The sequence below is a fragment of the Falco biarmicus genome, chromosome 2 (genome assembly GCF_023638135.1).
Source record: "Falco biarmicus isolate bFalBia1 chromosome 2, bFalBia1.pri, whole genome shotgun sequence".
Taxonomy (NCBI): Eukaryota; Metazoa; Chordata; class Aves; order Falconiformes; family Falconidae; genus Falco; species Falco biarmicus.
The window spans coordinates 114,609,348-114,624,814 of record NC_079289.1 but is presented as its reverse complement, the minus strand read 5'-3'; the positions used below and the strand labels follow the sequence as shown (position 1 = coordinate 114,624,814).

Here is a 15,467-nt window from a genome sequence, read left to right as displayed (position 1 = left end):
AAAAATTAAATTACAAAAAGGTGTGTGAGGTTTTGGTGAGAACGACCAATGAATTTGACATTTCCAGCAATCTGAAAGCTCCTCCAATTTATTTATATTCCTCTCAAAAACAAGCAATCACAATCCAGAAAACTGTATTAGTATGACAGCCTTCTAAAGGCTCTGTCAGAACCAATTAAGGAAAAGTAAGAGATGTTCAGTGCAGCAGATAACCAAAACTTGCGCTTGCTACAGAGCTGCTCAAAGAAAGGCTGAACACTCTCACTTGATATAGTTCTATCATTTATAGACAGCTTGGCATTCATCCCCTTTTAATCATTTTAAAATTGAATTTACTGCTTGTGTGAGGTGGCAGATTGTCATCAGCCCAAAAGATTCAAGTCTCCTATTTAATCTTGGAACAGTGAGCACATGCAGGTGCAGCAAATGTGGCAAGTCTCCTCTAACACCATCTCTTGCGCCTGACTCAACTCTTCCAGTAAGAAAGAACTAACTACATCTACCTCTAACCCTTCTGCTGATACTTGCAACAGTAAGAATGAAGGTACTGGTGATAGGAGAAACTAAGCAAAGGCAATCGGCAGAAAATAGTTCCTTTTAGGCCACGCTTTTCTTCTATATAAAAGGCTGATTTTCCAGGAAATCCACACAAGGTTCATCATTCCTCAACACTGGCATACTTCAACATTTTGCTATGCAGCAATAATAAGAATCTGAAAACAAGCTAAGCATCGTGGAAAATATTCACAAGTGAACAAAATATATTAAGACCTGGTATTGCACAGTTCAGTCTTTATGTGCAACAGGAACGTTAGAAACATGTTATAACTCAGCCTTCTTACATGCCATAGATGAACTGAGACGGAGACAAATTGTTTACTCTAGTTAAGTTCTATTCAGTTCGCTGAGGCTTTTAAGTAAAGGTGACTTCATGCTTTTACGTCCTGTACCTGTTTCTGAAACTAGATTCTTTCGGGACAAATAAGAACAGCCCCAAGCCTACGCAACACTACAGTACTGTGCAAAGGTCCAGAGACAGCTGTTCTAAAAGAAATGGACTACATAGAGCCGAGCCTTCCCATAGCTCCTTAGGTTGTTTTTCTCCTGGGTTAGTGCAGTCTTTTGCAGTGCACACCAGATGGTAGAGGGAGGTCAGGATCTATAATTCCATTATGTGAGAAGTAACGTGATCATATATAATCTTTCTAGGGCTGCAGACATGTGTCCCACTGCAAAGGTTTTTAATATTTTTTTTTAATTTACATTAAACGTAGTGGGTAATTACTGCAATATGTCTTTACTGACTTCACCCTCTTTACATAGTTTATTTTCTCTTTGTAGCTTTGATACTTCTTTTTAATTGAAGTATAATCTTCAGTAGGGAGTCATGCTGCTGAGCTATAAACTACAGAAGTGAGACAAATTCCATTTTCCACCTGGTACATGAAAAATACTAGAGGTGGTATAATAGAAAAAGTAGTTTTCTAAGACTATGATAGACTAAGGCATCTTATTACAGGCTAAAAAATTCTTATGTGTAACCAAGCTGGCAGGAAGGTACCATATGATATTATGTGGTATTTGAGAAACAGCATGCAGTCATCTACCTAAACTGCACAGTAAAACCCAGAGTGAAGCAAAACTAAATTTGCAGGCATGTGCAACCTTAAAATTGCTTTTCGTACAGTCAGAAAGCTTAATCATAGAGCTTTAGTATTTTAACATATATCTAACAGAATATTTTAATGCATTTCTACAGTCTCTTCACTTTCACAGAAGGTAACCAATAAGACTGGCAATGACTTAGCAATAACAGCAAAATGACTAGGCTACAATAAAGATAGACTACCACTGCAATCTTTAGAAATAAAGTAATCCTCTTTTTGAGCTTTTTAGGTAGTACACACTTGGCTCTTCTGAATGTCAAAAATTTGTAGATTGTCCAAGAAAACCTTACAAGAAACCAAATAATACTCTAGTGACATTAACTCAAGATCTCAATCATGGAAATTTTCAGCTAAAAATAAAAATTTGTAACGTTAAATGAATGAAAAGAGGCACGTTAGGGTAGGAACTACAAACCTGAATTTACTGATGCTTCAGTTCTACTACACTGAATCTATCTAAAAAGACAAACTCACTACTATAGCTACAGTATTTATTCCAGTAACTAACACAAAGGGTCCATTCACTTGCAATAGTTTAAATCCCCTCAAAGCAGCTCATGAACTGTAGAAATAAGCCTGACCTGCGAGGCAAGGGTGATGCTTGGCTGAGACTGCAGGAGGTTGGCTTGGCTTTGCTGAGGTAGTTGCGTTAAGAGATTCTGCGCTTGCAGGAGACCTGGAGAGAGAAAAGGATGGGTTTGGTTTGTCATTTAAAAAGACTAAAGCACAAAATGAGCTGAAACAAAGCTCTCGCCAAATCATGAAAATTACAAAAAAAAATCTGAGACGCAAGCCTTTATTTCGTCCCTGCATAGGTATCTTCAGACTTCGGACTTTTCAGTCCAAAACCCTCTTGCATTTTCCTGAAGCATATGTAGCGACAGAAGGGTAGGGTGCTAGTCTCCTCTGCAGAAAGGGTTTGTAATGATCTAGGTTACCCCAGTCCTGTGTGCAGGCATCATTTATTGCCCCTTTCAGCCTGCAGATCTGGGGTAAAACTCTTCCTCTAACCAACAGCTGACCAAGAATTAGGAAGCCATATAAAAATAAACAACTAAGCACTAATCAGATCAAATCCAACAACTGAATACTAATCAAAACCACAAATGTGGCTCCTTTATCACCCTTCCTCCTCTCTGTATCACCCCACACCAGCTGCCTAACAAGAAGGTAACTTTCTCTGGCAAACTTAAGCAACCCACACCAGAAGATGTTAAAACAAGCCCAGATAACCTCCTCCTGACTGAAAGAAAGAAGGAATATTTTTGAAAAGTAATCAGAACTTAAAACTTAGGTAAGATAATGAACACTACTTAAATTGCACAAATAGAATAAACATTATGCTGAATGTATGAAACCTCCTGCTATTATGAAAAAGTGACAACATCAAAGAACAGTTGGGACTAATGCAACCAATATACACAACATGCTGTCATTCTAAAAATAGGCTCCTACAGTCCTCTATTTGCATGGTTTATTAAATATCTCAGGAAAATGAGATATATGCTTGCATCTATGTCTTTCAACTAGAAGCTATTTTCTTTTTTTAATTTTTTTTTTTTTTGCGTTTCTAATACTTTTAATAGCTTTTTAAGGGGTAAGAGTGTTGACAAAAATGTACCTCCAGTTAGTCAACTCTCAATTCTGTTGTGACAAATATTACTGTTAATCTTTAGGCAACTTCTGGCTACAACTATCAATTTCCCCCATAATAATTTAAGAACCTAATTAACTAAACCAATAGTTAATAGGCATCTTCAATGTACCAAGTTCCTAAAACCAGGGGAGAACGATGGCACAACAACAGATGGACACTACGGCTACTCAGAGGACAGAACACCAAGTACCACTTAAATTCTGTAGTTTGAGTTCATCACAATCTGTTCTTGTTCATCAACTCGGCAATTAATCAGAGCACACCATTCATGATCATACCTCTTAGCGGAATACAGGTAGGGAACACAGGAATTTAAGACTTCATAAACGCTGACCGAGAAACTGGATGTTTTAGGTGAGGTTAAGGCTATAGGAGACATGAAATGAGGGACTATGATGGGTAAGAAGGAGAAAACATATCCTCAATGAGGGAAAACACAACTACGAGGAATTATCTTCTGACAGTGATGCTATTGATCACGTTTGGGTTTTTTTTACAAAGCGTTGAATGTGTATTTTAAATAACATGTATTGCTGTCAAAATGTTGAAGACCTACAGAATAAAGCCAGCTGCTTATGCAACATAATGGCACAGCACAGACAACTATGTAAATTTGCTTTGCACCACATAATCAACATGTTCCAGCTGTGGTTTTGAAAAGCCACACCAAGGGAACGGAGCAGCTTAAGGAACCTCCAAGACATCTACCTATGACAGCTACAACGCAAATATTTGTTCACTTGAAAGATTATTTCCGCTGCCCAAATCTAAATATTAATGAGCGAACAGACATCTCTACAGCGAAGAGGTTCTGACCTTCATTTAGTGACAGTGAATTTTAACTGACAAGTTGAAATAGAAAGGGGCAAGCCATCACACCGACACTGCAGAGCGGCTGACCAACCATGAGAAAACAATTAGGCAGCTGACAGTAACCACATTTGACCTCGGGTCCACTGGTAGGTAACACCATTGATCATAAGTTACTGACTCATCTTATGACTGTAATCAGAGTAATCAGGACTGTCCTTCTGTGATTTTTTTTTTTTTTTTTTTTTTTTTTTGTTCTCAAAGAAATCCCAAAGGATGTTCTTCTGGCAATAACACTTTTGCTGAAGAGCACAAGATGACTACACTCTTCCTCATCTTATTCTCACTCATACGTTCTGAAGTAATTATTGCCGAAGGACGGTGTAAAATATTCTGCATGTGTTCCAATGTGTTCCATCGACTCAAGTTTTTACATCATTTTATCCTATTTAAGAAATACTGACACAAGGTGTCTTGAGCAAAAACCAGAGAAAGAACAAGTTAGTTCAGCCTCCAGCTGCCTGAAGCCCAGGGGGTGGGGAAAGCAGCTGAATTACCGATTTCCAGCCTTTTCGGCCAGTTGCCATGCACATCCTTTGGACTCCTGTTGATTCCATGGGTGGGCAGCTGCAGTTTCCCACTTTTCAGACATGACTTGTACTAGTCTAAACTCCACTGTAGAGCAAGGCCTCAAGGACGAGAGTCTGAGCACTGTCAGCCGTATGAACAGAGACCTGTTAGGACTTGTAGGGCATAAGCCCTGGGAGCAAAGGAACAAGTTAACAGCAGACTCTTGAACCACAGCGGTTGAGATGACAACCAGAGGACAAGGAGGGACATACAGCAAGATAAGGGAACCAATAGTGCTGATAAGCAACTTTGTTACTTCACCAAAGCCAAGTAGGAAAAAAACCCCTAATCTTAGAATAAAGATTGTTGCTAAGATAAGATAGACTAATCAGTACCTATTGTTTAAATGACATGTCTTAGAAGATAACCAATCTGTGTAGTTCACGCTTAAGATTTAACCAACCAGTGTCTAACATGTAGAAGGTACAAACGTATATTAATGTAAAAGAATCACTAATAAATCGACATCTTACTTGCATCAAGCTACGTCCCGTCTCTTCATCTGCCGCACTCCACCTTCATTTTTTTTTCTGAGAAGAAACTACTGGTCCCCACTTTGGTCCAAGATAACTTCAGTGACTTAAGTTACTAGGGCATATAGCAGCCTTTTAAATAAGAGTTTAAGTCCAAAACTGCAACTTTTAGGTAACTGCTGAGATACTGGTGTTTGATCTGCTGTTTTCTTAGGGACTCATACCGGCATCAATACCATTTAACACCTTTATTACCAATAAGGCTGATGGCACAAAATATATTCTCAGCATGTCTGCAGACGATACCAAACACAGGGAAAGCAGTCAACAGGGTAGAAGTCATGGTCTAGACAGGCTGGACAAATGAAACCTCATGATGGCCAATGCAGGAAAATGCAAATCCTGCACGGGGGACTGGAATAACCCTGTGCAGCAATACAGGGTGGGCACTGGCTGGCTAGGAAGCAGTTTCACAGCAAAAAGACCTGGGGGTCCTGGAGGACAAGAAGACGAACACGAGCCAGCAGCGTGCCCTTACAATACAGCCAGCCAGCCACATCCCGGGCTGTATTCACACGCGTGCAGCCAGCAGGTCAAGGGCTGTGATTCTTCCCCTCCACTCGGCACGTGTAAGACCACATCTGGAGTACTGTGTTCAGCTTGGGTTTCCCAGCATGACACAATGACATCCCGGATTGTGTACCTTCAAGGCCCACCAGGGTGGCTAACAGGCTGGAACACCCATACAAGAAATGGCTAAGCCAGCCGGTTTGTTCAGCCTTATGAGAAGGCTAAGGTGAGGTGCTATTGCTGTCTTCAAAGACAGAAATGAATTCTTCTTGAGGGTGCACAGTAATGAGACGCAACAGACCTAAGCTGGAACATGGGAAACTCCCAACAAAATATAAGGGAACTATTTATTTACCATGAGAGCGGTCAACTATTGGGGCAGGTACTTGAAGAGGTTGCAGAACCTCCAGACTCAAGAGATAGTCAAACTCAACTGGCTGAGGTGCTGAGTACTTTGCTGTAATTGAACCTGCTTTGAGCAATAATACATGACCTCTAGAGGTCCCTTCCACCTACATGATTTTTTTGAATCTACAGAAACTAATCTTGTACTTGTATATTTAATTTTACAGAGGTAGTATTTCTAACCCTCTGCTTTGGGCTCTAAGAGCCCAGTGGTATTCCTGCATTAAATATGGCATACAAATCACCTATGTGATGCTCCAAAAGAACGACTGCATGAAGGCAGACAAGGATTTATGCAAAAGTATGACACTTTAGAGGTATTTATTTTTTTTTTAATAGTTAAAGTAAATGCATCTACTATCATCCAGGACTTTTCCTGTAATGTCTACGAGTAGCATGAATAATGGTTCAAGCCAAAAACTCTTCCTGCCAGCCAACAGTCCCCAAGGACTGAACTGGGGTTCAGTTTTCACTGCCTAAAATTAAACAAAAGATAAAACAAACGTTCAAGCGCAGATTTTTTCAGCATAATTTTAAAAAAGTTTGCCCTGAAGCATAATACATAATTCATCCCTAACTGATCTTCCAAACAGTGAATTTTTTGATTTAAGAAGAACTTGACTGCTTTTTCTCTGCCAAAACTATTCATCTTCTCACAGACACATCCTGGAATTCAGCTTGCAAGACAAAGCCATTACAATGTCATAATTTGATTAACTGGAAACAACTGAAAGGCAAGAAGGAAGGGTGCTACACCACATATTAAACACAGTGCCATTTGATCAACTTTGTTGACCACTGTTGATGCAAAGAAACTTCTGGGCACTTTGATGTACCTCACTGTATCAAACCCAGATCAGATCTTCCAAAATGGGGACCTGTACTTGGAATTATATTGGGATCTAACACAGAGGAGAAAGTACTAATCTATGCATGCCTACAAATCTGTTCCACTGCAATGTTAAGCTGCTGCACCTTTTTCAGTATTCAGACCTTCAAGGTCAGTTCAAGAACACGACACGCGCTGAAGTTGGTGAACTGCAGTTTTGAAGAGTACCAGTTCAGTGACCCACGCAAAGAAGCTGCCACGGTACTTCAATGAAAGTCAACATGTTTACTGATTGATGCTGTTCAAACGGTTAGAAGCAAAGACTTAATTTTTCAAGGAGGACAGTAAATATTAAGCACTTAATACGTATCTTAGTAATGGCTATTTGCAGCACAAGGGAAAAAGTCATCATTTAAGCCACTTCTTCCAAGTTCTTCCTCATTCCACTTCAAGCTCTCCACCCTTATTTTGGGGAATGAGCTTGAGTCAGCTACATTTTATTCAACTGCTGTGTCAGCAAATATGCTGTCATTAAGAGTCTCTTGACAATGAAGAGCTGGCTCTCCCCATCTGCATACTGAGGGGACCAAAGCACTTTCACCAGGTTCACACAGCATTTTACTAACAGAATGAGGAGTCCTGGAAGGGCAGCGCAGGTGCATGGTCTCAGATGATTGCCCATTTGTTGTCCATCAGACACTTGTCCATTACAAATTTGATGCCTCTGAGAAGAAACACAGGTAATTTCAGGCACCTTCCCCCATTCTCACGCTGGGTGAGCGAGCTGCACTCTGATTTATGGTATCAGAGGCCGTCAGGGTAGATACCAGCATTCACTATCCCACTTTAAAACTGTGGTTTAGCAGATTTTTTTAATTATACGAGTTAAGTCTGTAGAACAAGAACACAAGAAGAGAACAGGACTGGATTTAGCCTGTTACCATCACCCCAGGTATTTTTACAATTAAAAAGATTTGTTTTTTATATTTATATATGTAAGTTTTATTATTATAAAATAAATAATGTTTTTAATAATAAACAGCAACAATTCTTAAGAATAGGTAGGCCCAGTTTCAATGTTTAAAACTGACTGGTAGCTTGTCTTTCATGTTTGCCTTTCTGGATACTTTATAAGTACTGTTTCTAAACCTCCTTGACAATGCAGTCTTTTCTCAAATCTTAACAACTTCTGTTTGCAAGATTAATTTAAATGAAATGCAGCACCATTTCCCCTCTCCATTCAGATTTTTACCGATACAATTTTTACTGGCAACATCCTCTGAGTAGAAAGGCGAATGGTCATCTGATGAGGCTAATATTTTTAAGAAGCAGCTGTAACTGTAGTAAAGGATGTTGAATTGATTATCCTAAGACAGATCTATTAGATACAAGAACAGATACAAGAGGTATAAAAGACTGTACAAGGTGCTATATTCCTGCCTGTGACTTTAATAATATGGGGATGATAATTACTCCAAAAAGAAGAAAGTGTTGCAAATTTCTATTCCCACTCAATCTTCTGTATATCTGCTGAGGCTTGAAACAATTCAGTTATGACGTCACCTATCACCAGCCACGAAAAACAGGAACTTTACAATTTGCTTCACGTAAGCCACTGAATAACCAGAAATCATGTGGAAAACGAAGATGACTACATTAAACATATGACAGTGGATTTATAGGAAGAATTTCACATCTGCTGCTATGAGCTATAATGTGTGTTGAAGACAGACAGCAGAATAGTTTCCTAATTGTTGATTAATATTTTAAGCACTGAATTTTCTAAACTTTCTAAAATTCATCATGACATTCAACCCCTTCCAAGAATCTAAATATGATTGCTGACGATTGCATTACTCTGCGCCCCATCACCCCTTCAAGTAGAAGAAGCTTTTCTCTACCAAATGTTTACCTGTCTTCTATGATCTTGCTCAGAGATACAATTCTTTGCTTATTTTCCTCAAAACTATCCTCTTGTATTAAAAAGAACATTCCTCATTTACATGACTACCTGGCATGTACAAAATGTAAATGCTGTAAAGCACTAGATTTCTTTCAGAAAATTGATAAATAAATCTGAATTTTCTTTTTAGTTATTAAATGAGTACATAAAGCTGCATGCAGTACCAATGACATCTAAAAAATCTGAATGCCAGTTGGTTTTAAAGAAAGGCTCTATGTTGGCTTCTTCAGAATATTTATTGTTTTACGAAGTTGACTAATGGAGCAATAAGACAAGAACAACATGGAAAAGTCAGCTGCAACAGCAAATAACAGAATAAAAATAGACACTTTCTCAATCTTTCTCATAAATAATAACATACTGTTTGAGATCATCTAACAATAACCATGAAATACTGCAAAAAGCCATACCAAAAAGTGATATAAGGGGTATTATGGCGTACATGTTGCTTTATCATTGAGTGCTCATGAAGAAAATTAGATCCATTCAAGCATTTCAGTTTGGAAGGTTGTCACACACTAATGGCCTATGGTCAAAATACAGAATATAAATCTTCCTACATTTTTGAGCTATTCAGTTGTCCAGGCTGCACATTACCAGTAAAACATGGTGTTTCTACACACACAGCGTCACTGATGACAGCAATATGCAGGTCTTAAATTGCAGCGAAGAAATCATTTTCAGAGATGGCCCCTGGAAAAAGTACTATGGAAAGCTCTTCTGGTAGTTACTCTACTTCAGAAGGCTTTAAACAAACAAACAAAAAGCCTTCCTTCCTTTCTATAATGCAAACAACTCATTTTGAGAGATGAATATAATTTGCTTCTGTTAGTTTCTTTTTTCAAGAAGCATCTTCAGAGATATTTTAGAAAACCAGCAGAAGTTATCTGAAAAATACAGGCAGACACTAATACCAGTGAGTTTTTCAAAACAATGATTTTGTGCTTGCTTGCCATTTCCTTAAAACAACCATTATAAAGAAACCTTGGACTAAATTTTGGTGAAGTTTAATTTCTTCTAGGAGAGTATGTTAAGCTTGTAAGTTCTGCTTAATTTTAAGAAACTAGTACATCACCAAATGCCTCCATGAATAATCTTTTTAGCCATTTTCTACCAGTGCTGATACAAAACTTCTCCTAAATCAAATCCAATTAAAAGAAGTTAATTTTTACTAATTCTTTATTCAAAAAGCAAGAGAGCTTCAGCATAATTGAAAGCCAGTTCTATCCAAGTCGTAGTATACAAGGAGGAACGACGCATGAAAAACATTGAAAGCAACAGAAGAAAATGGGGTGCTAAGAGCTGCTTTTATAGGACATCCAGGCTCTAGAAGACTCTTCAAGCATAACAGGATTTGCCTTTTGAGTAAGAAACTTTGGATTACCAGACCTGAACAACTGAGTAGAGTTCATGTAGAAGAGAAAACGGGGGAAAAAAGACCACTGGAGTATATCACCGTAAGAGGTCATGGCTAAATGCAGTTTTCTGTGGTTGTCAACAAATGGGGTGCAACCAGTACCGTGATGTATTGCAACTTGAACACGTTAGTACATAGAGCAAAGTTACTGTACAACATCTTAACTGGTCTGGCACACTACCACCTACCACTGCCCTGGGTTTGCCTTCAGCATGTAAGCCATACCTAGTGTAGCACTAAACTAGTATTTCCAAGAGTTGTTATATAAGATCAAGCCTTCTAGCTCTTTTGCCAATGTGTAATTAGTATTTTGGTTTATTACAAAATTCACTGTAACCTCTTTAGGCTTAAGGACTTTTCCCCGCTCACACAAGGACTCTTGATTTTGTAATCTTTTTCTAGTCTGTCCTGGTTTTGGCTGGGATAGAGTTAATTTTCTTCCCACTAGCTGGTACAGTGCTCTGTTTTGGATTTAGGGTGAGAATAATGTTGACAGCACACTGATGTTTTAGTTGTTGCTAAAGCAGTATTTACACTAAGTCAAGGACATTTCAGCTTCTCACACCACCCCACCAGCAAGTAGGCTGAGAGGCAGAAGAAGCTGGAGAAGACACCTTCAGGACAGCTGACCCAAACCGGCCAAAGGGATATTCTATACCATATGACATCATGCTCAGTATATAAACTAGGGAGAGAGCTGGACAGGTGCTGCTGCCTCGGAACAGGCTAGGCATCATTTGGCAGGTGGTGAGCAACTGCATTATGCATCACTTGTTTTGTATATTCTAATTCTATTATTGTTGTTGTTGTTATTTCCCCTTCCATTTCTGCCCTATTAGACTGTCTTTATCTCAACCCACAAATTTTACTCTTTTGTTCTCAATTCTCTCCCCCATCCTGCTGTGGAGGAAGGGGGAGGGAGGGAGCAGCTGTGTGGTGTTCAGCTACCTGCCAGGTTAAACATGACACAGTCTTAGAATTTTGTAGCCCTTTTAGCGCTGACTAATTCAGACAGCCCACACCCCCTCCAGGTCTCCACCTCCTAAGATTCTGCTCTGAGAGTTGTCTTCTCCAAGTTGTCTTCCTCAGACGCTGCAGTATTTCCCAGGAGGCCTTGTTGTTAACAAATGCTCCCATGACATGATCTCTGGATGGATCCTCAATGAGAAGTGAGCTCTACACAAACTCTGACAAGGTCTAACACCCAGAAAGGGACACCTGTTAGAATCTCCTATTTGCGATACCGTTACTTCTCCTAGGGAGTATCAACAGTTAGTGAAGGTGTATGAACCACCTGAGTTTCACATTCTCCTCTAAAAAGCTACGTATGATTTTCTTTTCTGGCAAGGAGCACTTACCCTGCTGCCCCTGCGGTGTTTGTGAGATGATGAACTGTGCTGGCTGCAAGTTGGTTGTTGGATGCACCAACACAAACTGTTGCAGGTTGAGATTCTGCTGCTGAAGCTGCTGCAAGTGCTGCAAATCCTTAAGCAAACGGGAAGGGGGGGGGTGTGGGGGGGGGGAAAGAAGGAAAAAGAAAAAAGAAGAAAAAAAAATGAAATGAAAGAGCTGTGTGTTAGACATTTCAGTCAGCCATGACCCCCAATGTAACCAGATTTCCTATCAACCAGTTACAGTGTAACATTTAGAGATAAAAGTGGATGTCAAACACAGCAGTCATGCTACTGAATATCCTTTTGGCTGGCAACCTGAATTTCACTGTCCTTCATAAAACCAAAAATCATTTACCAAATAACCCAGCAAAACATTTCCAACACTGTTCTGCTTTAAAAAATAATAACAATTTAAAAAAATTAAATCAATCTCCCTCCTCCCAAATGGAAGTGTTTTCCAATATTTTTGACTTATCAGCACCCCAAATTTCACAGACTTATTTTTTGAGTATGCAACTCTGCTACAAAATTCACTGTTGACAAATCAAGCATATTAGCTGGGAGCTGGTTTTGTTTATAAAAACAACAATCTGCAATTACCATTCTAATCAGCAACAGGAAAGCAAAAAATTACAGATTCCTAGTTTGCACTCTGGTTGTTCAGGTCAAATTTCAGGAAGTAGCCAACGCAAACAGTAAATAAATATATTTGATTAGTTCTGAGACAAATCACAATAAGCTTAATAGACATGGCTATAATTAAAGGTTAAAAAGAATAACCCAAAACATCGCACTATTGTAGAACCCTACTTCTATGTATTTAAACCATTCAGAAGTATTAATTTTCTATAATTAAATGACTGGTCTCAATGTAAATGCTAATCTCTGAGAAAATGAACCATCAAGAAAAATGCTTCAACTTGCTGTTTAGCTGGAGAATGAAAACACAGAGAACTGCTTAAAAATATTTTCCCCAAACTAGTCTTTTTCTTTCCATATTCTCCAAACGGGACAGTAACAAGAGCAACCACAATTTGAAAACTGAAGCACGATGTGAAGCCAGCCAACACAGCAGATGTAATCTATAAAAACTAGCTCTAGATGTGTAGAATCTTTCCATCCTTCTGAGAAGTTGTTTCAAAATACCCGCCAAGCAGATGGATAAAAGCCTGAAATGTTGCCCACACTTACAACTTCCCCTTAAACAAACCAAACCAACCAAACGAGAAACCTCCTAAATCTCTATTTCAGACAAGTTACTCAGATACTGGGCGGGGGGGAGTACCTGTTTGCAGCCAGACACACACACACCCCTGCTGGGTCCAGTATCAGATGAGCCTAACAAGGCCAGTTTGCTCCTAAACTATGGTCAATCTGACTGCTTGCATAGAGCTGCTGGGTTTAACAAACTTCCTAACACACTTGAGCTGAAGTGAGCCAGGCTAACAAAGACCTGCTTCTTAAGGGCAGTAAAGCAGCCCCCCCCCCCCCCAAGCATTTTGGCTGATGCAGGTTACTGAGCACTCAGCCAAGCTGCTCAGCCAGCAGATGTGAAAGGCCATTAACTGCCAGCAATGGAGATGGTGATGGGAAGTTAAGACGGAGTGACAAGGATAACGTTTTATTTACACAACACAACCATTTGCAGAATGTAGTTACCTGTCTATGACCTTATATTATTTTAAAACCCTTAAACCAAGACTTAAAAGCTGCAACAATCTCCTCCTGGGGAAGAGGGGCGGGAGTGTCAGTGGGTGGAAAGGAAGACTGGGGGGAGGCAGGAGGAAAAAAAAAAAAAAAAAAAAAAAAAAAGAGTCCATTGATTTATGAGACCATAGACATGCATTATAAGAAAACAACTACTTAACCTGCATTACAAAGACACTGGCCATCCATCATTTAGGCAACTTGGCCACGTTAAGTCAAAAGCATGCAGTGTAATATGGCAGACAGACCCCAGCTGGATTGACCAAGCAATGCTCTTTTATGAAATGGAAAACTTTTGTTTTATGAGAGAACAGTAAGATTTTAAGACATGTCCCCCAGCACAAGAGTGTGTGTTTTGAAAGCTGATAGTATTGTTTGCTTTCAGAAAATTTGAGTAGTGCTGCAACCATTCCTATGAAATTGAGGCCAATTTCCTTCCTTAAAAAAAAAAAAAAAAAAAAACAAAACAAACAAAAAAAAACCCCACAAAAAAACCCAAAAAAAAACCAAAACACCACACACCACCAGAGTGCTGCTCCAGTTTTTCCCAGGAACTCCATGTTTCTTCCGACTTCGTATCATCAAGTTACATTAGTCAGAATGCTCCTATAAACTTGAGCCCAACGCAACATGGACCTCTACTAATTTATTCATCAATTTTCAGTGCTCTACTGGGTACCTCTGCAGACGGAGCAACCCCTCCAGCACAGAGGCACTCACACTGAATCGGATGCACAGACTAGATGCAGAGGAAGAAACAGAAAGAGTAGGACAAGGTGACTCAGGCTGTGAGCGGTGGGTGGAAGAAAAAAAAATGAAGAGAGGCCAAAGGATGAAAATAGAAGCGGGTAAGAGAAAAAGCAGAAACACGAAAGGAAGAGTTGGAAAGAAATTTTTGAAGGAAAAGGGTAGGGACAGAAACGCAGATAGGTTGGTTGAGGATCTCCCCTACCAAAAGCAAAATAATGAAACCCCCAGATGACAGAGTAGATCTCAGATGATCTGGAGAAGCATCACAGAAGATGGAGTTACATACAAGAAAGAATACAAAGAAACAGAAGCAGTGTATTTCTAAGATCAAAGAAGGAGAGCTTTTTGTTTAAGACTATAGTATTCATAACACAGGGCAGCCAGCTAAGACATGACAGCTCTTATCATCAGACTCTTACACTTTAATATGAGAAAACTGGTTTTAAATTGAGGCCTCAGGGATAACTGGTATAAGCAATCTTATTCTGTGCATCTGCCTTGGTAAACGGAATGTTGGCTGATTCTTGTTTAAATACAGAAATATAATTCTGTAACACAGAATGGAAACGATACCTCCAAGGCTAATCACTCTTAAATAGCCCTACCAGCCCCTGAAATTCATTTGAAATTCAACTTTATTTGTACCTTGGGAAAGTTTTATTATTTAGTTAATTGTAGCATTACAATGAATCTCCCAATAGCAACCATGCGAACAACCCCGACACTGTTTTCCTATACTGCTTTTTTTTGTCCTCAATGGTAAAATCTGTATACTAGCACAAGCACATATAAAGAGATGGGAAGACTTTTGGGGAAACAAGCATGTCTTCATGCTGCCTGACAATGTAGAAAGATCAGAAAAATCTGCCAAGTGCTACATCTTGATGTGAGGAAGGCTTTTTTTTTTTTTTTTAAATAATCTAAAGTTCTAAATTCAATGCCATTATCTCTAGTTACAACTTCAGTACAAACTTAAGCATCTCTGTCATTTTGTGGTTTACATCATATAAATGCTGATCATGGATCCTGAAAACAAGTAAAGTTTACAAAGGACTCCAAAACTTGGTACAACTGTTCGGTGACAACTGAGCATCAGCCTGGCAGCAGCACCAACACCTAACCAGACTGCTACAGCAGATACCTTACATTAACTGCAGTACACATTAAAGAAGTCATGCTTGTGCAATTAGTTAAT

General features: G+C 39.2%; 1 protein-coding gene across 12 annotated transcripts in view; it reads right to left on the bottom strand.

Moving 5' to 3' along the window:
- POU2F1 (POU class 2 homeobox 1) overlaps positions 1–15,467 on the bottom strand; it is a 123,034-nt gene that overhangs the window by 26,477 nt on the left and 81,090 nt on the right. For 9 of the 12 annotated variants that reach the window (XR_008820333.1, XR_008820331.1, XR_008820332.1 and 6 more), the window contains 2 exons: positions 11,780–11,906; positions 2,249–2,343 (listed from right to left, as the gene is read on the bottom strand). Coding sequence is in view for 8 of the 12 variants with exons in the window: in XM_056329327.1 (XP_056185302.1) it covers positions 2,249–2,343; positions 11,780–11,906 (222 nt within the window). In the remaining 4 variants the exon portion in view is untranslated. The remainder of the gene's footprint in view (positions 1–2,248; positions 2,344–11,779; positions 11,907–15,467) is intronic. The other 3 variants (XM_056329326.1, XM_056329331.1, XM_056329333.1) reach the window with 1 other exon arrangement.